Source organism: Hyperolius riggenbachi, chromosome 3 (genome assembly GCF_040937935.1).
Source record: "Hyperolius riggenbachi isolate aHypRig1 chromosome 3, aHypRig1.pri, whole genome shotgun sequence".
Lineage (NCBI taxonomy): Eukaryota > Metazoa > Chordata > Amphibia > Anura > Hyperoliidae > Hyperolius > Hyperolius riggenbachi.
The window spans coordinates 502,534,905-502,560,069 of NC_090648.1; the positions used below are offsets into that span (position 1 = coordinate 502,534,905).

The 25,165-nt window shown below is 47.6% G+C and overlaps 1 protein-coding gene across 1 annotated transcript in view; it reads left to right on the plus strand.

Annotated features, from left to right (window-relative positions):
- Positions 1-25,165, plus strand: part of RIC8B (RIC8 guanine nucleotide exchange factor B) — a 62,131-nt gene that overhangs the window by 20,851 nt on the left and 16,115 nt on the right. The window contains 4 exon segments of the mRNA XM_068278324.1: positions 5,932-6,082; positions 9,744-9,839; positions 11,598-11,742; positions 14,167-14,311. Of these exon segments, the coding sequence (XP_068134425.1) occupies positions 5,932-6,082; positions 9,744-9,839; positions 11,598-11,742; positions 14,167-14,311 (537 nt within the window).

Here is a 25,165-nt window from a genome sequence, read left to right on the forward strand (position 1 = left end):
TGCAGTGGGCAGCATGGTGGCGTAGTGGATAGCGCTCTGTGTACATGGTGCAGTGGGCAGCACGGTGGCGTAGTGGATAGCGCTCTGTGTACATGGTGCAGTGGGCAGCACGGTGGCGTAGTGGATAGCGCTCGGTGTACATGGTGCAGTGGGCAGCATGGTGGCGTAGTGGATAGCGCTCTGTGTACATGGTGCAGTGGGCAGCACGGTGGCGTAGTGGATAGCGCTCTGTGTGCATGGTGCAGTGGGCAGCACGGTGGCGTAGTGGATAGCGCTCTTTGTACGTGGTACAGTGGGCAGCACGGTGGCGTAGTGGATAGCGCTCTGTGTACATGGTGCAGTGGGCAGCACGGGGGCGTAGTAGATAGCGCTCTGTGTACATGGTGCAGTGGGCAGCACGGTGGCGTAGTGGATAGCGCTCACTCTCTCCTTGCAGTTCTGGGTCCCCAGTTCAGTCTGTATGTTCTCCCGGTGTCTGTGTGGGTTTCCTTCAGGCACTCAGGTTTCCTTCCACATCCCAAAAACATACAGAAAAGATACAATACCATTTCTATAGCGCTTTTCTCCCATAGGACTCAAAGCGCTTAGGGCTCTCTCAGATTCAGTAATTGGTAGGATGAAGTATTCACACAACAAAAGTTATTTTTCTGCAAATGCCAGACTGAACAGGTGGGTTTTCAGTCTGGATTTAAACACATCCAGGGATGGAGCTATCCTGATCTGTTGAGGTAAGGAGTTCCAAAACGTAGGGGCAGCATGACAAAAGGCTCTGGGACCAAACGTTTCCAAGTGGACTCTGGGTATGACTAGATTATTAGAACCTGTGGGTCTGAGAATGCGGGGATTGGCTTTCTCCTAAAAATTGGTCCAGGCCTACGATGCTGTACATACACTACACTATCCATACATAGACCAATGACTATGGTAGGCATTAGATTGTGAGCCCCTCTGAGAGACAGTTGGTGTCAGACAAGGCAGTATACTCTGTACAGCGCTGTAGAAGATGTTGGCGCTATAGAAATAATAAAATGATGCAGACTTGTCATTGCACCAGATCCTTGACTGTTGGATTGTTCTGGACTTGCACGGTAATGAATGTCTCGGCAAGGCATTAAGGTAAATGTTTTGGTGGTAATGAAACGTGTTTAATGGCGTTAAATACTAATACTGCGGCTATTCGTGAACAATTAGAAAAGTAAATGATTCACCATGTGGTCATATGATTGTTACGGTACGCTGGCCACCTGCCATTTACACCAGCTTCCCATAGCTCTAATCATCGCTTAAGATGCATGTGAGGTTGATGGCCTTTTAAAAATGCAAGTCGGCAGGCAGAATCCCCCTGAAAAAACAGATTGTTGGGCACACTGATCCCTTAGTCAGCATTTGATTAAAAGCTTAAACAGACCTACCAGAGTGTATGAATGTAGCCATACACTGGTTGCATCAATCGGTCGGACATGCTGCAAGATGTCGGGTGGTCGGTCAGGTATGCGGTGGTAACGGCGATGTCAGGACGAGCGACAAAACCCTGTTGCTGCCCCGATGTTTAACCCCCTCCCAACCGCTTAACACCAATTGGCGTTGGGAAGGTTGCAGCCCCAGGACTGCGTAACGCTAATTGGCGTCAAGTCCTGGGGCGGGGTTTAGCAGGAGATTGCGCGCAGCTATGGAGGCGACAGATTATTATTATGATTATTATTATTATTCTGTCTGGTTAACCTGTAGTGGGTCACCGTGAGCTCTCTGGGTACCCTGTAGTGGGTTCTGGGTCACTGTGCGCTCTCTGGGTACCCTGTAGTGGGTTCTGGGTCACTGTGCGCTCTCTGGGTACCCTGTAGTGGGTTCTGGGTCACTGTGCGTTCTCTGGGTGCCCTGTGGTGGGTTCTGGGTCACTGTGCGCTCTCTGGGTGCCCTGTGGTGGGTTCTGGGTCACTGTGCGCTCTCTGGGTGCCCTGTAGTGGGTTCTGGGTCACTGTGCGCTCTCTGGTTGCCCTGTAGTGGGTTCTGGGTCACTGTGCGCTCTCTGGGTGCCCTGTAGTGGGTTCTGGGTCACTGTGTGCTCTCTGGGTACCCTGTGGTGGGTTCTGGGTCACTGTGTGCTCTCTGGGTACCCTGTAGTGGGTTCTGGGTCACTGTGCGCTCTCTGGGTGCCCTGTAGTGGGTTCTAGGTACCCTGTAGTGGTTTCTGGGTCACTGAGTGCTCTGGGTACCCTGTAGTGGGTTCTGGGTCACTGTGAGCTCTCTGGGTACCCTGTGGTGGGTTCTGGGTCACTGTGAGTGCTCTGGGTACCCTGTGGTGGGTTCTGGGTCACTGTGCACTCTCTGGGTACCCTGTAGTGGGTTCTGGGGCACTGTGTGCTCTCTGGGTACCCTGTGGTGGGTTCTGGGTCACTGTGTGCTCTCTGGGTACCCTGTAGTGGGTTCTGGGTCACTGTGCGCTCTCTGGGTGCCCTGTAGTGGGTTCTAGGTACCCTGTAGTGGTTTCTGGGTCACTGAGTGCTCTGGGTACCCTGTAGTGGGTTCTGGGTCACTGTGAGCTCTCTGGGTACCCTGTGGTGGGTTCTGGGTCACTGTGAGTGCTCTGGGTACCCTGTGGTGGGTTCTGGGTCACTGTGCACTCTCTGGGTACCCTGTAGTGGGTTCTGGGTCACTGTGAGTGCTCTGGGTACCCTGTAGTGGGTTCTGGGTCACTGTGCGGTCTCTGGGTACCCTGTAGTGGGTTCTGGGTCACTGTGCGGTCTCTGGGTACCCTGTAGTGGGTTCTGGGTCACTGTGAGTGCTCTGGGTACCCTGTGGTGGATTCTGGGTCACTGTGCGCTCTCTGGGTACCCTGTAGTGGGTTCTGGGTCACTGTGAGTGCTCTGGGTACCCTGTAGTGGGTTCTGGGTCACTGTGCGGTCTCTGGGTACCCTGTAGTGGGTTCTGGGTCACTGTGCGGTTTCTGGGTCACTGTGAGTGCTCTGGGTACCCTGTGGTGGATTCTGGGTCACTGTGCGCTCTCTGGGTACCCTGTAGTGGGTTCTGGGTCACTCTGAGCTCTCTGGGTACTCTGTACTCCTATGCAGACCAGCGTTGGCAGAAGACATCCGGGTAGGGTAGGAGTTGGTGAGGGACTGCTGCCACCCTGCAGTGATTGATGTATGTAGTCACTCCCCCCGACACAAAGCTCTGGAATGTGGCTGCCTGTATTGTTGAGGCCGCAGATCCCCAGCCTGTATCAGCAGGAGGATTTGATACACTTACACTCCGCTCATAAAACCCGCACTGACGTCAGCCCCGCTGGCTGCAGGAAGCATTGTTCTGGCACAGCCATGCAGAAAATCTTGTTTAGAAAGGAACAATGTTTCCTCCTTTTGGCTGGAGGAGAAGGAATCCTATGGAGGGTGATATTGTGGCATAAAGTGATTAATCACATTCTCTCTTCAAAGTGACGCTTCTGATTAGTTCTGTGCATTAGGGGCAAATCTTGGTATTTTCAGCATGCTTATTGTTTACTGCATACAGAGGGCATCCTGATATACCAACAGCGGCCACATGGGGGAGTCACAGCATGCTGCCAGTTACCGGATCAATCCAGATGTGGAAGTGCAGTTATAAGGCTCCTTGTTCAGTCAATCAAGCAGAAAGATTAATCTAAATTTTTATATAGCGCTGACATGTTTTGCAGCACTTTACAGAGTACATAGTCATGTCACTGACTGTCCTCAGAGGAGCTCACACTCTAATCCTACCATAGTCATAGTCCAATGTCCTACCATATTATGTATTTATATAGCACTGGCATCTTCTGCAGCACATTACAGAGTACACAGTCATGTCACTGACTGTCCTCAGAGGAGCTCACAGTCTAATCCTACCATAGCCATAGTGTAATGTCCTATATTATTTATTCATATAATACTGAAATCTGCAGCACTTTAGAGTACATAGTCATGTCACTGACAGTCCTTAGACAGGCTGAATATAATCTCCATCATAGTCCTAATTTGGTGTTTTTTTTTTTCCCTTTTCTTTCAAAAAGGGGGTGTGCACCTTAGGTGGTGTCGCTGATTTGTGTCCCCCCCACTACATCTACTCACTTTCCATGTTTCTTTTCAAAAGCTTTATAGCCATTTGCCCAGCAAGACCACAAGCCAGCCACTATGTGTATTGGTCTAGGTTATGACTAGGGGTGGTCAGTGAGATGCAGATTTTGAGCTTATGCCACATTATTCTTTGGTACATTTCCAAGCAGGATAAAGTTGCATAACACTTGCTTTGTCTTAGACTTTGTATCTTCTTGACCAGCTCTTGTGTTCAAACTGCCTTACTTTCTTCTAGCAGCACATACTTCTAAAAGGCAAACTCGCCCAGGTTTTCGGATATTCTCCGCTTTCAGGCCTTGTTCACATTATAGTTTTTGTAAAATTTTAAGCGCGGGCGATTTTTTTCAAAAACGCCCTGCAAGCACTTGTGCAATGATTCTCTGAGAGTTCATATCGGAGTGGTTCGTTTGTAATGCGCTTTGAAAAGCTGTGCTTGGGCCATTTTTGAGTCGCTTTGCCTCTGAAAGGCATAGGAAAAACGCAAAACTCTCACAAAATTGCAAAATTTTTCAAAATCGCCCTGAAAGCGTTTACACCATGAATCTCTCTGAGTGAGTTCACATCTGAGCAGTTAGTTTCCGATCCGCTCAGAAAAGTGGAGCATGGGCCATTTTTGAGGCGACTTTTGCCTCAATGGAAGATGAGGGAAAAACGTGAATGCTCACAATCACTTTGTGCAGCGATTGCGTGAGCATTTTTAAGAATAAATACATTGTATTTATTTTCCGAGTTCACTTCATGAAGTGTAAAAACGCAATCGCTCTGCAAAAAAACGCTTAGAAAAGCACTTTTCAAAAAGTGTGCATGTAATCGCCGGGAATCGGAAAGAAAAATTGCGGCAAACACGGACCACCATGCGAACGGAACGCAATGTGAATCAGGGCTCAGACACACTGGCCTTGTTCACATTATAAATAGCCAGCGCTGAGAGATTTATACTGTGATCTTTGAAGAGCTTTTCCGTGCAATTTGCGCTTTTACAAGCGCTTATGTGGTGCGGGGTTTTTTTTTTTTTTTACTTCCTGATGTCAGGAAGTGAACTCTTCTACCCGGAAATGAATAAATACAATGTATTCATAATCGCACTCGGGAAATCGCTGTTCAAAGCGATTTGCTCTTCAATAGGAAGTATGAAGAGATCGCAAAGGCTCAGAAAATGGTACAGGTAGTGAATTTGCGATGCAATAGATAGCGGAGCGCTCATGTGAGAACACTCCCACAGGAAATCATTGCACAAATGCTTTTAGAGCAATTTCCAAAATTTGCCAGCGCTTAAAGTGAATGGGAACCGCATTTAAAAAAGAGATACCCAAGGAGAGGGAAGGCTCTGGATCTTATAGAGCCTTCCGGCTCCTCTCCTGGTCCCCTCGTTCCAGTGCTGACTCGCCTGGTAGCAGTATCTGACTAATTTAGTCAAATACTGCTTTATCCGGCTGAAGGAGGCTTCAGAAGTCTTCAGGGAGCCCGACTGCTCCTGAAGAAGGGCGGCCCTGTACTGCACCTGCGCATGCACGCTCTCTTGCACGCTCACACCTGTGCAGTATGGAGCCGGACGTCTTCAGGAGGACACGGCTCCCGAAGACTTCCAAATACCCTTTAGGTGGGGGATTGAAACGGGGTGGAGCCAGCACAGGATAGAGAGCACTGAGAGAGGAGACTGAAGGCTCTATACCACCCAGAGCCTTCCCTCTCCTTAGGTAAGTATTTGCTTTCTTGCGGTTCCCATTCACTTTAAAAGAAAATCTGCAAACACTCATAGTGAGATCAAGCCCTAGAAGTGCTTTTCTGTGGGAGGTCCTGACCACTAACCCACGTGTGATTTGTTGTTTTTGTATTTCTCTAGCAATACGGTGAACTTGTTGAGCAGCATTCCTTTCTCCTGCCTGGACGTCCTGGTCCCTCCGATCAGCCAAGAAATGTCTGCAAACAATAATGAACCAGACATGGAAGCCATTCAGAAGCTCCTGGACTTCATGGAGCTGAGGATAGACAAGGTACTGGAGCATAGGGCAGATAATGGGGGCAGGGTTTATTCTGATTTGCCACAAGAACCCCCTAAGCCAATGCTGTCCAACTGGTGGGCCGCACTCGCTTACTCAAACTATTTTTTTTTCTGTGTCGGTTCCCCTCTTCTGGAAGGCCCACCTCTTGTTTGCTCTTAGCTCCACCCACCGATGTCAGGACATTGATTCTCTGCCCCTTCCTGCTAACAAATCTAGCACTAGCCACGCCCCCTGCCCATGAAGTTGGACAGCAGTGTTCTCAGTTATGGATGGGTGCTACGGAGTAAAAGGTGGGAGCTTCCAGGCACTATGAGAACCTAGGTGCAGAGTGTCCTCTTGCATAACTATATGAAGACTGAGGAGGTGAACAGCTGGCTGCTGCCCCTGAAGATGTATTAATGAATATTCCCTCAGGCATACTACCAACTGCTTTGCCAGTTTTTGAAGGACAGGAGAACTTGCATTATATTTCCTTAGGATTTATTTTAACTACTTCAGTCCACAGGCCATTGCATCCCGCCAACAGCCATTTTCACCTGTCAGTGCTCCTCCCATTCATTTGGCCATAACTTTCACTGCTTTTCACACCTGAATGATCTATACCTTGTGGTGGGTTTTTCCTGTGGGCGATACGCATCTTGTTTTTCCCTATAAAAGGCATAGAAAGAAAGGAATTGCTGAAAACAAGAGGAAAAAACCTACACGATTTCTTAAATTCCCCTCCCCCCCCCCCCCCCCCCCCCAATCATTTTAAAATAAGCAATGCTACTATAAATAAATCCCACCCACTTTATTTGCCCATAGTCCCGGCTATCACAGCATTTTCAATGAGGAACAATACATGGCGTCAATATATTATATGGTCAGCACGGTGGCGTAGTGGTTAACGCCCTCGCCTTGCAGCGCTGGGTCCCCGGTTCGAATCCCAGCCAGGTCAACATCTGCAAGGAGTTTGTATGTTCTCCCTGGGTCTGCGTGGGTTTCCTCCAGGCTCTCCAGTTCCCTCCCATATCCATAAAAATTGTCCCTAGACATACATACATACATACATACATACATACATACATACATACATACATACATACATACATACATACATACATACATACATACATACATACATACATACATACATACATACATACATACATACATACATACCTATAGTAGGGACTAGATTGTGAGCCCCTCTGAGGGGACAGGAAGTAATTGCAAGCCCTTATTACTAAAATAATAGATTTATTTATGAATAGGCAGGTCATGGATATATTACTATGAACTAGTTTTACTTGCATTCCTGATGTTTGACTCATTCAGGCAGAGAAAGAAAAAAGGAACACCGCAGAGTTCTTTGTAGTCTTGCCACTGATGTGTATACATGTCTTATCTCATGGCCCCTTCGGTTTCCTTTAAAGGGGAACTGAAGTAAGAGGTATACGGAGGCTGCCATATTTCCTTTTAATCAATACCAGTTGCCTGGCAGCCCTGCTGATCTATTTTTCTGCAGTAGTATCTGAATAACACCAGAAACAAGCATGCAGCTAATCTTGTCAGATCTGACTTTAAAGTCTGAAACACCTGATCTGCTGCATGCTTGTTCAGGGGCTATGGCTAATAGTATTAGAGGCAGAGGATCAGCAGGGCTGCCAGGCAACTGGTATTGCTTACAAGGAAATGAACATGGCAGCCTCCATATACCTCTTCAGTTCCCCTTTAAGGACAGACCTATTTCATCCTGTCATTGGCCGTTCTATAGGTGACTGTGTGACCTCCTTGATGCACTACTAGTTCCACTTCTCCTCCTAAGAAGTTCAGCCAGTTTCAGTGTCTGGGTTCTGTAAAGATGTGTTGCTAGCCTAGAGGCTAGCAACTTGTTCCGTTGCTATGGAGGTGGTGGGAGGAGGAACAGCGCACTAAGGGAGTAGCTTTGAGGCATATGGCCGAGGAGAAAAAGGGGGCTCAGCCAAGACCATCTGGATCTCTCATCAAAGCATCAGGGTTGTGTGTTTTGTTAAAAAAAACAAAAAAACAAAAAAAAAAACTTTAAAGGGAACCTGAACTGAGTAAAAATATTTAAAATAAACACATGATGTAAACACATGAATATTGCATACTAACCTCACCGTCAGTTCCTCTCAGAAGCTCACCATTTTCTTCTTACAGTGATCCCTTCCAGTTCTGACAAGATTTTGTCAAAACTGAAATATACCAGTTGCTGTCAGTTATATTTCAGCTGCGGTTAGTTACAACTGAATGTGCAAGGTAATGTCCGTGTTTCCATATGGCTCAAGTGGGTGATATTACAGTTTAACAGTGTGCTGACCAGGAAGCTGTTATGGGGTAATGGCCACTTTCAAAATGGAGGACGGAGAATTCCATTGATCACAGTGGACAAATGGGACGCAGGAGAGGAGAAAGATTGATGAGCAGACTACACAGGAGGTAAGTATTACCTGTGTGGTTATTTTTGACTTTTTATTTTCAATTCAGGTTCTCTTTAACCTCCTTGGCGGTAATCCCGAGCTGAGCTCGGGGTATGCCGCCGGAGGTCGCCGCTCAGGCCCTGCTGGGCCGATTTTAGTTCTGAAAAAAGCAGCACACGCAGCTGGCACTTTGCCAGCCGCGTGTGCTGCCTGATCGCCGCCGCTCCACGGCGATCCGCCGCGTGCAGCGGCGAAAGAGGGTCCCCCCAGCCGCCCGAGCCCAGCGCAGCCGGAACAAACAGGGCTGGATCGAGCGGCTCTGACGTCAGGACGTCGACTGACGTCCATGACGTCACTCCGCTCGTCGCCATGGCGACGAGGAAAGCGAAACCTCATTGCGGCCTATCTTGTTACTTTCGATTGCTGGAGGCGATCGCAAGTACGGATCAGGAGCACCCTCTAGTGGGCTTTCATGCAGCCAACTTTCAGTTGGCTGCATGAAATATTTTTTTTTTTTTAATAAAAAAAAAAAACCACATTGCAGCCTCCCTGGCAAAATAAATAAACCGCCAGGGAGGTTAAAGAGAACCCGAGGTGGGTTTGAAGAATATTATCTGCATACAGAGGCTGGATCTGCCTATACAGCCTAGCCTCTGTTGCTATCCCAAACCCTCCTAAGGTCCCCCTGCACTCTGCAATCCCTCATAAATCACAGCCACGCTGCTGACAAACAGCTTGTCAGAGCTGGCTGTGTTTATCTCTATAGTGTCAGTCTGCTGCTCTCCCCTCCTCCTGCAGAACTGCAGTCCGCGCCTGCATCCCTTCCCTCCCTGCTGATTGGAGGGAAGGGACTGGGGCAGGGACCGGAGCTATGCAGGAGGCGGGGGAGCAGGTGAGACTGACACTACAGATGTAAACACAGCCTCACAGCACGGCTGTGATTTATGAGGCATTGCAGGGGGACCTTAGTGGGGTTTGGGATAGCAACAGAGGCTTGGCTGTATAGGCAGATCCAGCCTCTGTATGCAGATAACATTCTTTAAACACACCTCGGGTTCTCTTTAAGATGCAATAAGTCTGCCTAGAAATTGTTAGTTGGCCATTCTGGAGATGGGAATCCTGCCAGCAGCCACCACTTGTAATGAAGGTTCTGCTGCGATGACTGTATGTCCTGTCTGATCTGCAGACTGCCTGTTATCAGGGTGTTTATTCTTATTGTCTCTTCTCAGGGAGGGAGCTACAGAGAGGGCCTCACCCCAGTCCTCAGCTTGCTCACAGGATGCTGCAGAACGCACCGGAATATACGGAAATACATCAAGAAAGTGGTAAGTTCTTCCGCTCTGGATGGATGAGATCCGTCTGACATTTTGTGAATGGACTGTAGGCTGGGATCTTGATTTCAATGCATTCTTATTGAACATTATTCTTATTGAACATTTTTATTACAAGTAACAAACATTGCTGTGCTTTGAAACATTATATAAAGATTAGAATGTAATCATCAACCCAATACAAGAAAGCAGAAAGAGGTCTGTATGACCTCCTATATGACGCAAGTAAGGACTGGAACCCACTAGAGCGATGTTTTTTTTGTTATGTTTTTTTTTTGTTTCCTTAAGCGCTCAGCTAATGTTAATGGATGGGCCAAATTCCACTGGAACGATTGCAATTATCAAAACTCAGGACATGCAGCATTTTTTTTAGCGTTTGCACAATGTAAATAAAAGCTTGCGTAATTGCTATACAGAGCAAATTGCTAGCGTTTTTAAATTACTGCACACTGGTCCTTTCAATTAAATTTTTTTTTTTTTTTTTTTTTTTTTTTTTTTTACAATCCGAATTAAAAACGCAAATCGCTATACAATTGCTGGCAAAAAGGCTTACACTTTAAAATCTCTACCAAAATTGCCAGAAAATGCTCATGAAATTAGCTTACAAAACACTCACGATTGCGATAACTCTTTGGGCTCGTTTCCACTGTTGCGACGCGATTTCGCCGGCATTCCGACGCTTGTAAAAACGCATGCGGATGCATTTCCGCATGCATTTTTACCCGCGATTTCGCGTGCGATTTCGCATGGCAGGGTGCCATGCGAAATTAACCATGACACTGCCAGGGCAAAATAACATTGAAAAAGGTGCAAAATCGCGGGTAAAAACGCATGTAACAAACGCATGCGTTTTTACTATTAAATACATTAGCGGCGATTCGCACGGATTCCCGACGCAGGCGAATTCTGTGGGTCCCGTCGTGCAGATTTGGCCCGCCGCCAAATCGCTCCCGCACGCCGCACATGTGGAAACAGCCCCGGCCACTTCAGTGTAACAAGCGAATCCGCATCTCGTCGCCGCATGCGGATTCTCTATGGTGGAAACGAGCCCTTAGTAGTAGGTTCCAGGCATAAGATTACTATACCATGTTTAGGAGATGGTTTGAGAAACTATTGGTTTACAAAAGAGTCTTGACTTCAACTTGGCTTCCAAATTGAAATGTAGGTTAGTTGTAGCTATTATTTGTTTGTAATTCTCTTGTGACATTCCCTCCGAAGAAGTAGTTGTCTACTCGCACATAGCATCTGGGTGATGATTTGTCTTTAAATCTAGAGTCTTTTCTGATGCAACAGAGTACCTGCGCCAAAGCTTGAGTGAAAAAGTAGATACTGGCCTAAACCGAGGGAAGCCTATACTGTGGTATGTCTATACTCTGGACCTTCTACTAGGGTTGCTTGGATAGAGGGGTTCACTGTGGCCTAGTGCCTCACTGTCCACACTGTTGAGCCAGACAAGAGGTGACTTTACTATAGTCTACAACTTAGAAGCTAGGCGGTGGATGGGAGGCTGGGGATTCGGTGAAGGTTCTGCTAGTAAGCGAGGGGCTTGAACGTCTCAGCCATAAGCTATCATTGCTCCAACGCTAGTTTTCCAGACTGCCCGTGTGGTCGGAGAGGCACGAGGCTGCAGTGACCAGAGCCTGTAGTATGGAAGAGGTCCTAGTTAAGTAGCAAACAGAACAGTATTTTCGTAATGGAGCTTCTCAGAGTACAATTTGTGCTTTAGTTTTGGGTTTTCATCATACATTTTAGGTGCTGCCACCGTTAACAGATGTAAGCAGTCGGCCAGAAATTGGGACGACGCTACGGAACAAACTGGTGCGGCTGATGACCCATGTGGACTTGGGTGTTAAACAGATTGCAGCGGAGTTCCTCTTCGTACTCTGTAAAGAGAGAGGTAATTGCTGTGCATACTGTATATCTCAGTATACCATGGAGGTGTTCTACACTAACTTTTTTAAAAAATTTTTTGAAAAAGCATTTTATTAAAATTTTTCATGTATTTTTAACATGTACACAACATTGTACAGTACAAGTAACTCCCATTCCCCCCCCCCCCCTCCCACAAGGCAGTCCTCCCACCCCACAGTATACTGATGACAGACATAGCACATTTCCAATTATCATGAAGAGGCTGATTGTCAAATCAAATATCAGTATCAAATTTTTTTTTTTTTTTTCTAACAGAACCCCGGTTTTGATCTACATTTTTGTAGTTTGGTAAATCAAAGTTTACAGAGGATTTGAATTCCGTGATGGAAGGTGCTTCTGTTTTTTTCCACACAAGGGCTATTGCTCTCCTGGCGTTAAAAAAAAATTAAAAAAAAAAAAAAAAAAAAAAAAAAAAAAAAAAAAAATTGCCAGATACTTTTTTTTTTTTTTTTTTTTTTTTTTTTTAATCACTGAGTGGTGTCCCCAAAATGATTAAGTAGCATAGCAATGGCTGTGAAAGGAACCTGTGGGCCAACTATTTCTGCTAATATGTCATGTATCTGTGACCAAAATTGCTTAATCCCTCCCCCCCCCCCCCCCCCATTCCCAAAAGATATGAAAAACTCCCGCCTTCTCTGTTTTGCATCTCCAGCATGCGCCGTCAACATTCATTCCCATCCGAGATAGTCTTTGAGGGGTGTAGTACACCCTGTATAAATATTTTAGTGCACTCAGTTTGTTTAGCTGCTACTGGAATTTTTAGAAAATCTGCAACTATTCCCTCCCAATCCTTAGAGGATAGATCCGGGAAATCCACATTCCAAGCTGTAAGAGTTCTATTAGGGACTTTAGAAGGATGCGAAATAAATATACCATATAGTTGAGATACGATTCCAGTAAGACCAGAGTGCATCATTGTATTTTCCATGTCGCTGAAATGTAATGATAGAGGTATGTAATGGAACTGTGTCTCTACACTAACTTCAGTGACGCTACCAAAAGACCGGCTATTTTTCACAGTGGTAAGTGAAAGTTGTTCGGTGAGCTCTTCTGCTTAAAGTAAGTGTCCAAGCAAAAAAAAAATCCACTTACCTGGGGCTTCCTCCAGCCCGTGGCAGTCGTCCTGTGCCTTTGCAGCAACTCCGGAGGCTCCCGGTCTCCTCCGCTGCAGATGCCGACCTCGTCAGGTCCGGTTCCGGGTTGGCCTCTTCTGCGCTCCACGGCGCAGGTCACGTGGTCCGGCTGACATCGTCAGGACGGTACTTCTGCACCTGCGGGCGAGGTCAGCCTCTGCAGCGGAGAAGACCGGGACCCTGCAGAGCTGCAGCGAGGGCACAGGATGGCTGTCACGGGCTGGAGGAAGCCCCAGGTAAGTGTGGTGAGTTGTGTGGTTTTTTTTTTGTTTTTTTTTTTTTGTTTTTTTTTTTTTTTTCCCCCTTGGTTGTTCTGTTTTACTCATCTTAAGTAAGTGAGAGATCATGAAAGAGGATATAGTAGACAGGCAGTCGGGAACACGTGTGAGGAGGTTCAGGTCTGCGGCCGAGAGGTACAGTTGTGTATAATCTGCATATAAGTGGTATTGAAAACCAGATGAGTTGAGTTTCCAAGGCCATGTGTTTAGATGGAAAAGAGGAGGGGACCAAGGACAGAGCCTTGAGGTACCCCTACCAACAAAGGATGTGGAGAGGAGGTCTAATCTGAGTAAGACTGTGAAAGACCTTTCAGAGATCACAAGATATTCAGGAGAGAGCAAGGTCCTTTCCGCCTACAGATGAAAGTATTTGTAGGACAAAAGTGTGGTCAGTGGTATAAAATGCTGATGACCGATCAAAAATCAGTATGGAATAATGGCCTTTGGATATAGCTGTAAAAAGATCGTTGGTTACTTTAGTAAGAGCGGTTTCTGTGGAGTGGTTAGAGCAGTGCTGGGCAAACTGTGGGCCGTGGACAGGTGGCTGGATTCCTTTCCTTTCTCCCCCTCAATCCTGCAGATTTGGTTTAGTTCAGCATGTATATGGCGGTCAAGTAATTTTAGATGCAAATGGGAGAAGTGACACAGGGTGGTAGTTGGCGAATGCGGTGGGATCTAGAGATGGTTTGGTCTCCCAACCATTGTAGTGACCAACTTCTGTAAATAGTTATAAAAAGTGTCTGTGTGTCTGTTTTGTAAAGCAGTCAGAGATGCTAATTTTGGCTGGCATGCAAATTGTGTTCAGTTTTAAATTGGGTCAGTAAAATTGGGGGGGGGGGGGGGGCCGCCCTTAAAGGAAGTGCATTTGATTAGCCTGATTTTAAATCTGCATAACATTTGCATGCCAGTCAAACTTGGCACCTGATTGTTCATGTCTAGCTGCCTATACTAACCTGCTTTTCCCGCCATATCTTCCAGTGGACAGCTTGCTGAAGTATACTGGTTACGGGAACGCAGCCGGGCTCCTGGCATCCCGAGGTCTCCTGGCCGGCGGCAGAGGCGATCACTGGTATTCTGATGACGAGGATACGGACACGGAAGAATACATCAAGGCAAAACCAAAGTAAGAGTCTGGCGTGCAAACCACAGCAGAGACCTGACTGATCGGCTTCTGTCTTGCTCTAGGCTCGGCTTGTCTGCCTGCAGTCATGTGATCTTCTGTGCTGCTCTAGGCTCGGCTTGTCTGCCTGCAGTCATGTGATCTTCTGTGCTGCTCTAGGCTCGGCTTGTCTGCCTGCAGTCATGTGATTTTCAGTCTTGCTTTAGGCTCATTGCTAACAGTTGTGGTTTTTAAAGGCTTGTATAGAGGACTTGTGTGTATGAAACACTTGTGTTATTGCTGCATTGTGCCTTTATACATTCAATAAAGAAATGGGGAGCAGAGGTGCCTCATGGTACCTTGACTGAAACTTTGATTAGCTGGTTTAAAGTGGTCCTCTACCCGTGGTTGTTTTTGCAAATATCTCTCAACCCGCCCACTAGTATTGCTAAGGAAATTTAAAGGGAACCTAAACTGAGAAGGATATGGATTTTTCCTTTTTAAAATGCCAGTTGTCTGAATTGCCTGCTGATCCTGTGTCTCTAATACTTTTAGCCACAGCCCCTGAACAAGCATGCAGATCAGGTGCTCTGACTGAAGTCTGGATTAGCTGCATGCTTGTTTCAGGGTGTGATTCAGCCACTATTGCAGCCACAGAGATCAGCTGCCAGGCAACTGGTATTGATTAACAGGAAACATCCATATCACTCTCAGTTAAGGTTCCCTTTAAAGGACCGCTATCAAAGATGACTCAAATTCTAAATGCCACATATATTTCTAGGAATTACTAGCAAATAGCAATACAAAGTATTTTTGTATTTTCATATTTTCTTCACATAAAACATGAAAATATGAATTTATGGAGGACTGTGCCCAGCACTTCCAGCATACAGAAACCGTCCTTACTGGCTGTAATCATGTGACTGAAATGTCTTCAAAAGTCAGAGGAGACATTGGCCTCGATTCATAAAGCATTACCGCATTCAGTAATGCAGAAAACAGCTGACTTTACTGAGTACTTAGGAAAATGTAAATTCATAAAGGCTGTTATGGCATGGGAAGCTGACATTACCAAGCAGTGAGGTAAATTACTGACTTGTGCAGTAATTACCTCAACACATGTCACTATATGTCAATTACAACATGCAGTAAGTCCAGATATATTACCGGCACCTCAGGTGTGACGTAAACGGTGTGGAGACTGTGTGCAGAGAGAGCTATGACTGACAGGAGCAGAGCCAATAGAAACAGCCCCATCTCCTGCTAGTCCCGCAGAATGGATTTTGATAGGTTGTGAAGACTTCTTGGGTAGAACAAGCTTTTGTACCCGCCAGGCAAAGAGAAAACAATAGAGGTTTTCCCTGGAGCCCTTCCGTCGTTTAACCATTTAGGTTCCTGTTTGAAGATGCAGAGGAGCTAGGGGGGAAATCGCCTAAGCATGCATGTATAAGGTCTCCTGTAAGTTCTTCTAAGCTGTGGCAATTAAATAAAATGTTAAGGAAGACTAATGGACAGATTCAGATTGAGCAGAGGCTGTATAACAAGCGTACTTTCTAAAGGGATGTCAGGATGTGAACAAGGCCTCTATCATTCCTCTGATAAATGACAGGGAAGTGGCACCTATCTACATGGTACAGTCCAGGTATTGACACTGACTCATGAAGCAGGGACCTGATAAGGCATTTCCTTCACACAGGCTGTGATGAGACTTCTGAAAAGCCTTCTACTACTGTCTAATAGCTCTATAGGTATGTGGGGTTTACACAATAACCGTTTCTTTAATAGTTGTCTTTTAATCACATGAAACTAAATCTGTGCTTTGATTTGCTTAACCTCCTTAGCGGTAACCCCGGGGCTGAGCTCGGGGTAAGCCGCCGCGGAAGATATCTCAGCCCCTGGTGGGGCGATTCCTGTCCTATAAATTGCTGTACGCGCAGCCAGCACTTTGCTAGCTGCGCGTCCAGCTCGATCGCCGCAGCTCTGCGGCGATCCTCCGCACGCAGCGGCGGTAGAGGGGGGGCCCCCCTGCCAGAGCCCTGCGTAGCCCGGACCAATCAGTCCCGGGCAGCGCAAAGGGATGGGTCGGACGTCGGCTGACGTCCATGACATCATTCCGATCGTCGCCATGGCGACAGGAGAAGCCAAACAGGAGATCGTGTTCTATACGCGATCTCCTTTTTACTTTTTGTGGCCGGCGGCGATCGGACTAGAGGGACACATGCGCCCTCTAGTGGTGTTTTATGTAGCTACCACTCAGGTAGCTACATGAAACAATTTTTTTTTTTTTTTTTTTAAGTGCAATGCAGCCTCCTTGGCGGAAAAATTGAACCGCCAAGGATGTTAAAGTACTACTAAATCTAAAGATAACCCTGTGAAATAAACCTCCTTTTCTTAAAGCGGATCCGAGATGAAAAACTAACTACCGTATTTTTCGGACCAAAAGTGTGGGGGAAAAAAAACTCAGTGCTTCTTATGGTCTGTATATATGGCCTGGTGCCCCCCCCCCCCCCCCCCCAACGTAGAAATGCCCGTGGCTTGCAGCTTAAAGAGGAACTCCAGTGAAAATAATAAAGTGCTTCATTTTTACAATTATTATGTATAAATGATTGTCAGTTTGCCCATTGTAAAATCTTTTAAATCCCTGATTTATATTTTGACATTACATGGTGACATTTTTACTGTTGGCATGTGATGTAGCTGCTGCATGCTTCTTTGGTAGTTGGAAACAGCTGTAAACAGCTATTTCCCACAATGCAATGAGGATTACAGACAGGAAACTGCCAGGAGTACTACGGTCCTCAGTTTCTTGTGGGAGGGGTTTCACCACAATATCAGCCATACAGCGCCCCCTGATGGTCTGTGAAAAGGAATAGATTTCTCATGTAAAGGGGGGTATCGGCTATGGATTGGGATGAAGTTCAGTTCTTGGTTGGAGTTTCTCTTTCAGTACCGGTAATCCGCGCTTGCACCACTGAATCAGTAAATCCAAATAAACAGCCTGGCGTCTGCCACATAGCAATCCTAGCACAGCTAAAATTGCCAGCAATCCACTCTTGCACACCTGAAGCTGTAAATCCCGATAGACAGCCCCGGTGCCTTCCGCTGCTAAAGTACCGGTAATCCAAACTTGCACAAATGAACCTTATGTCCCACCTAACAGTCTGTTTGTCACTTTACACACAGGCAAGCTGGTCTGCATCTCCAGCCCTCAGACTGTGGAAACTTCACTCCCCTCTGCCTCTGAAATCTCTGGTTAGTTCCACCTCTTCCTCCTCCTGCCCAGACTGAGCTCCCATAAGCCCTTGCTACTAAGGCTTAGAGTGCCAAGGCACTCTGGAGATGCTGTGGGCGAGGCTTGTTTAGTTTATAGGGAACTAGAGTATTAAAACAAAACAAAACAAAGTATTTAGCTTGAGGAATGCTCTGTAAACTATATGCAAGGAACACAATTATGCAATGAGTAAAAGTTTCTCGGATCCACTAATTAAGCAAGAATAATATGAAGGCTGCCATATTTATTTCCTTTTAAAGAATGCTGGTTACCTGGCAGCCCTGCTGATCTATTTGACTGCAGTAGTGTCAGAATAAAACCAGCAACAAGCATGCAGCTAATCTTGTCAGATCTGACATTGTCAGAAACACCTGATCTGCTGCATGCTTGTTCAGGGGCTATGGCTAAAATTATTAGAGGCAGAGGATCAGCAGGACAGCCAGGCAACTGGTATTGCTTAAAAGGAAATGGGGCAGCCTCCATATCCATCTCACTCCAGTTGTTCTTAGGAACTCCAGTAAAAATAATGGGCCTAGTACACAGGCCTAGTACTTGCGCATTGAATACACTCACATTCTATTATCAGTAGCAATCGTGAATGGGAGGCAACTGTGCGGAAAGGGGCGGCAAGTTGGATGGACAAGGTGCAGACAAGAGGAGGGGTATTACCTCTGCCCCCTTTGTCCTTATTCGATGGGCGTTCTTATATAAGCAATTCTGTGTTGTTACATCTCTGTTGGACTGGTTTACTTTCAAATAAGGGGTGGCTCTAATTTTTTGGATGCTCAGTGATTGAGATCAGTGAATGGCAATGTGCTCCCATTCATTGATCTAGCAGCTACCGATCGGCGGTAACGGGGAAGGTGGGGTGGCAGTGCGCAGCAGGTGGGGGGGGGGACAGGAACGCGCAGCAGGGGGGGGGGGGAGAGGCAACGCGCGGTGGGGAGAGACGTAGTAGCGACTTCCCTGCAGAGCTGTGGCATTTTGCGGGGACGTAGTTACTCGTCCCGGGGGAGGGCAAGTGGTTAAAGGATACGTCCAGGCAAATTAAAAACAAAAATTCACTTAACTAGGGCTTCCTCCAGCCCCTGGCAGCCGTCCTGTGCCCTCGCCGCAGCTCTGGTGGCTCCCGGTTTCCGCTGCAGATGCCGACCTCGCCGGGCCGGCTTCTTCTGCGCTCCACCACGCGGGTCGTGCTGACGCCTGTGCAGTACAGTCCTGATGATGTCAGCGCGACCATGTGACCCGTGAGGTGGAGAGCAGAAGACTACGACCTAGCTCAGTCGGCATCTGCTGCGGAGGAGACCGGGAGTTGCGGCGAGGGCACAGGACGGCTGCCAGGAGGAAGCCCCAGGTAAGTGGATTTTTGTTTTATTTGCCTGGGCGTATCCATTAACCCTTTAGCAGCCGATTTATTTTGAGGCTTGCAAGTGCTCTTGTGTTAATTTCATTGCTCCTTATAGTACAGCTTTAATGTGTATTTATGGCCACTTGTCACTAGGGGGCAGTGTGAGGCAATAACCGAGGACTTCTGCTCTCTATAGGTTTTTTTTTTTTTTGCTAGCAGAGAGACCTCAAAGCATCCCAAGAATGTACAGCACAAGGAGCTATGCATTCGGCTGAGGACAAAAGCAGTGTACTTATCTCAAATGAGTATTCCTTTTAAAGCTGCTAATGGGGTTGAACAGGTGTGTTTGGGGTGCTTGCTTGAAGAAGGGGGTGAGCCTAATGGCGAAGGGTGCGTAGGAGTGGTTGAAAGGGAGTTCCACAGAGTAGGGATGGCTCTAGAGAAGTCCTGGAGCTGCGTATGGGAGGTGGTAATGTGCTGGGTGGTCTCAGTGATTGGCAGATGATCATGTGACAAGATTTCTAAACAAGAGTGCTCCATTATTCAGCAATGTGAAATGACCTCTTTCTGTTTTAGTTTCCAGTGTTGCACAATGACTTCTAGTCTGACAGCTCAGTAATACTTGGACCAGGCTTTCTCAACCAGAGTTCCTTGAGGACTCTGCAGGGGTTCTTTGGCATCCCCCCCCCCCCCCCCCCCCATCGTGGCGGAAGTATAATAGGGGTACTGTAAAAAGCACTAAATTGGGGGTCAGAATAAATTATGAGCACAGTATGAGTGGCAGTATAATAGGAGTTGGTGAAATTAACAGTCTCACCTATTTTTAAAGACCACGCCTCCTGCAAAATGCAGGGATTCCTTGAGATTTAAAAATTGTTTGCAGGGTTCCTCCAGGGTAACTAACAAGAAAAAAAAACACAACACATCCCTTTCATGAATGACTTATTTAATGTCCTAACTAGAGGTGATGTGCCTGTTTGTTTTTTTTTTTTTTTTTCTTCTTGTTACTGCCCCCTGTGGCTAGGGTCTAATTCAGTGCACTCCCTCCTTCCCCTGTATGTGTTTGTCAGCATGCACACAGCTTATGCTGGTGTATGTGCATGGTGCACATGGATACGTAACGTTAGCTCCCTTGTGCGATTGGTAAGATGCGCTGTCTGTCCCAGGAGAGGACGTCAGGATGTGTGCTCCTAATCCATTGATAGGTTTGATGCAATGAATGTTTGCATGTCTGCACTATGCATGTTACAGGGCCAGAGTTAGGACACCTATGTTTACCTGGGTACTTCTGCGCAGTATAGGTGACTAAGCATAAGTATGCATTCTTCTGTGAACGAAGACCCCGGCTTTTAACTTAGCTGTAGGGATAACAGTGGTGCCTGGATGAGTGAATCTGTGAATGCATTTGTTTGAACATTTTGCATGCGAGAGTGCGAAGGGTTAATAGATTTTTCCTCCAGGGTAAAAAGATTGAGAGGTCGACTTGAGGTGCGTACACACGCACTACAAAAGGCAACCGCCGGACCCTCCATCTGGGCGGTCTTTTAGCAGACAGTAGCACGTGTGTACGTGCTGTCGGCGGACTGATAAGACTGTTTCTGAACGACCCGCTCAGAGGGAGAGTCTGGCGGACCCGTCGTTGCCTTTTGTAGTGCGTGTGTACGCACCTTTAGACATTACTGATGGTGAGATTAGCTTGGTACCTAGACAAACTAATTTAGGCTTATGCCCATTGTATTTCCCACACACAAGCTATGAAGCTGCAATAGCCAATAGCCAGAATTTGGAATCCAGTGAGCAGACCTTGAACTAACAGAACTGATGGGAGAATGTCTTCTCCTCGAGAGTCTAGATAGCCTTACAAATGATGGTAAGCAACTTTACCATGTCTAAAAGCATGTTTTGTAGCAGACAAGGACACTGCCGTAGCCTCCCTGGCGTTGTATTTCCCCAGGATTTCCGTGCAAAAAGTGGTTCAATTAATTTCCAATAATTGTCAACTTTTTTTTTTTTTTTTTTTTGCAAACATTTTTTTTTTAAATATTGAATTCAATACAGGTTATTGTATTGAATTAAACTAAAAAAAAGTGTTTACTGTGAGATGTTGATGACACTGTCACCGGGGAAGCTATCCGAGGTACGCAACGAGGGATCAGCACGCCAATGGTGAATATAAGACCCAGATGTGTAGCCAGGTGTATAGTTTTGCCAGATGTATAGGTAGGCAGATATTTTACCAAATGTATAGGTAGGCAGATATTTAGCCAGAAGTAAAGGTAGCCAGATGTTTTACCAGATGTATAGGTAGCCAGTTATTTAGCCAGATGTATAGGTAGCCAGGTGCCCCCCCCGATCCCCCACCCCCCAGTCTCCTCCAGCCCCGATTTACTAACCCGAGGTCTGTCTCCTGCGGCGGCTTCTGTGCAGGGGAGGGGGGGGATCCCTCTTCCTTGTGGGCTGGTGGCTGGTCGGGGATTCCCCCTTCTGCGTGGGGGGGGGGGGGGGGAGATCCCCCTTCTATGCGGGCTGGTGGCCGGGTGTCTCCTTTCTGCGCAGGGGGGGGGAATTCCCCTTCTATGTGGGCTGGTGGCCGGGTATCTCCCTTCTGCGCAGGGGGGGGAGATCCCCTTCTATGCGGGCTGGTGGCCGGGTGTCTCCCTTCTGCGCGGGGTGGGGGGGGGAGATCCCCCTTCCATGCGGGCTGGTGGCCCGGGTGTCTCCCTTCTGCGCGGGGGTGGGGGGGGGGTGGGGGGGAGATCTCCCTTCCATGCGGGCTGGTGGCCGGGTGTCTCCCTTCTGCGCAGGGTGGGGGGGGGGGGGGAAGATCCCCCCTTCTATGTGGGCTGGTGGCCGGGTGTCTCCCTTCTGTGCAGGGGGGGGGGGGGGGGGGAGATCCCCCTTCTATGCGGGCTGGTGGCCGGGTGTCTCCCTTCTGTGCAGGGGGGGGGAGATCCCCCTTCTATGCGGGCTGGTGGCCGGGTGTCTCCCTTCTGCGCAGGGGGGGGGGGGGAGATCCCCCTTCTATGCGGGCTGTTCGAGGACTCCCCCTTCTGTGTGTGGGGGGGGGTCCTCTTCTGTGCGGGCTGGCTGGGGGTGGCTCTTCCCTCTTCCTCCCTCCGGATCCCACGTGCGTCCCCCCCGTACCCCCCCCTCCTGATCTCCTATCCTCCCGGTATCCAGCCCTACACTACTCACCCGAGGGCTGTCTCCTGCGCCGGCCGTGATTGGCACCCTCCTCCTCCATCACTGAAGTCTCGGTTCTGTGTAACTACAGTACGAGGCTTGGTGACGAGGGAGGAAGAGGGAAGAGCCACCCCAGCCAGCCCGCACAGAAGGGGACCCCCCACACAAAAGGGGAGTCCCCGAACAGCCCGCATAGAAGGCACTCTTCCCCCCCCCCCCCCCCCCCCCCCCCCCCGCGCAGAAGGGGAGACACCTGGCCACCAGCCCGCATAGAAGGGGGATCTCCCCCCCCCCCCCCCCCCCCCCCTGCGCAGAAGGGAGACACCCGGCCACCAGCCCACATAGGAGGGGGAATCACTTCCCGCACGCACTTTCTCTGCCCGCCGGCTGCACAGGGATTCCCCAGAGTGGCTGGATGCTAGTTCTGCACGCTGGGGGTAGCACAGATCGCTACCCATAGCGTGCTGACAGGCATCCAGCCACTCTGGGGAATCCCTCTGATGAGGGAAAAGTGGAGCCGGCGGTTGCAGAGAAACAGGAAATCTCCCTGGCAGTATTGACGAGCCCAGCTCGTCATTACCACTTTCAGCATGTTTCTGCTGGACGAGCCAGGCTCGTCATTACCTCCAGGGTGGTTAAAAAACCACCATTGGAAAGAAAACGTACTTTTTAGGTTTACAACGCATTTAAAATGATACAATTTTTCACAGAGTAAAATGAGCCATAAATTACTTGTCTCCTATGTTGCTGTCACTTATAGTAGGTAGTAGAATCGGATTGGTTGTAAATAATCTCTATTGGTGGCCACAGTCGATTATGAACAAGTGAAAAAAATGTCGCCCGAATGAATTTTCGTTGAACAAAAATTTGGATTTTCTTGGTGTCGTGATAGGAAGCAAAGATTGGTTAGTTGATGGTGTAGTGAACGATTTTCGCTAGACCGTTGGACCGTTAGTGGCCAGCTTAAGGGTGTTTTTTTTTTTTTTTTTTTTTTTTTTTGCGCAGGCGATTTTCAAAATCGCTCTAGAACGCATGCAATGATTCCCTATAAGAGTTCACAGCTGAGCAGTTCATTGTGATCCGCTCAGCAAAGCACAGCCTGTAGCTTTTTTTTTTTTTTTTTTTTTTTTTTTTGGTGGTGGTGGTGTTGGTTGTTTTTTGTCTTTTTTTAGGCGTTTTTTTTTTTTTTTCCCCCTCAGTGGAAGGTATATGAGAAATGCAAAACGCTCACAAAATCGCTTTGTGCAGTGATTTGCGTGAGGTGTGTTTTGCATAAATACATTGTATTTATTATTTTCTGGGTCAAAGAGTTCACTTCCTGACTTGCGTCAGGGAGTGAATTACAAAACCGCTCTGGAAAAGCGCTTACAAAAGAGTGTGCTACGCAAAAGCTTAGAAAAGTGCGTGTGTGTACGCAAAACGTTTGCATTTTTGAATTTAGTTGTGAATGAGGCCTAAGTGCTTTTGAAATAAATAAAACCCTGAGAATCTCCTATGAGGTGATGGAATAGTTGAAAACCTGTCGGTTCTGTTGGATTTCTACTACCTTCTGTAAGTGACAGTAACATACGAGAAAAGTAATTTACGGCTCATTTTATACAGAAGTTTTTCTTCCAGAGTGTTTACATGTGTTTTTTAAATTTTTATGATTTTCGCAATAGTGGTCCTTTAAGGTTTCAATACATCAGACGATTATCAAACAAGAGACACATCTCACTCTGATCAAATCTGATTAGAGATACATTTGTCAGCTGTCCATACACCACATGCTGATGCCCAATCAATTTCATGCTGAAAGCGCTCAGGAAGGGCCGCATCCACCACCTGGCCGATGTTCCCGTAGTGTATAAATGTATATGTGTGCAGTTATATATTACCTGTCCTGTGTCGTGATGTCTGTCAGTCTTCCTAACCCGCTCTCTTCCATTAGCTCTAAACACTGCTGCTGTGGCGCGTGTGCGACTTAAAGGGATACTGTAGGGGGGGTTATGGGGAAAATGAGTTAAACTTACCCGGGGCTTCTAATGGTCCCCCACAGACATCCTGTGCCGCGCAGCCACTCGCTGATGCTCCGCCCACCGCAGACATCCTGTGCCCGTGCAGCCACTCACCGATGCTCCGGCCCCGCCTCCAGTTCACTTCTGCAATTTCAGACTTTAAAGTCTGAAAACCACTGTGCCTGCATTGCCATGTCCTTGGTCCTGCTGATGTCACCAGGAGCGTACTGTGCAAGCCCAGTATGGTCTGTGCCTGCGCAGTACGCTCCTGGTGACATCAGCGGATCGAGGACACAGCAACGCAGGTGCAGTGGTTTTCAGACTTTAAAGTCTGAAATTCCAGAAGTGAACTGGAGGCGGGGCTGGAGCATCGGTGAGTGGCTGCACGGGCACAGGATGTCTGCGGTGGGCGGTGCATCGGCGAGTGGCTGCGCGGGGCACAGGATGTCTGTGGGGGACCATTAGAAACCCCCCCCCCCCCCCCGGGTAAGTTCCACTCATTTTCTCCTGACACCCCCCCCCCCCCCCCCCCCTTTCAGTATCCCTTTTAAAGGGAACCAGAGACAAAGCACCCCTGTATCTTACAATATATCAATGGGAACATGACAGTAAACACCTACCCTGCTCTCTGTTTCATTCTTCTCTGCTAAGTCTGCCTGTTATCAGCTCTGATAAGAATCCCTGACTGAGTATTCAGTCTAGCTTTTACCTGAATGATTATAGCTGAGTCCGTTTTCTGTGATGTCGTGGTTTTTTTTTTTTTTTTTTTTTCCTCCCCCAAGCCCAAGTCTGCCCCCCTTGTGGCTCTGCTTTGCTGCTTCAAGGATAAATAGCAGGAAATTAGAGCCACAAGGGGGCAGGCTTGAAAAGACATCACAGAAGACTGACTCAGCTATAATCACTCTGGGGAAATCTAGACTGAGTGCTCAGTCGGATTTTTATCAGGGCTGATAACAGGCAGATGTAGCAGAGAGGAATGAAACAGAGCAGGGTAGGCGTTTACTGTCATGTTCCCATTGATATATATGGTAAAACACATGGGGGTGCTTCATCTCTGGTTCCCTTTTAACACGCACTGT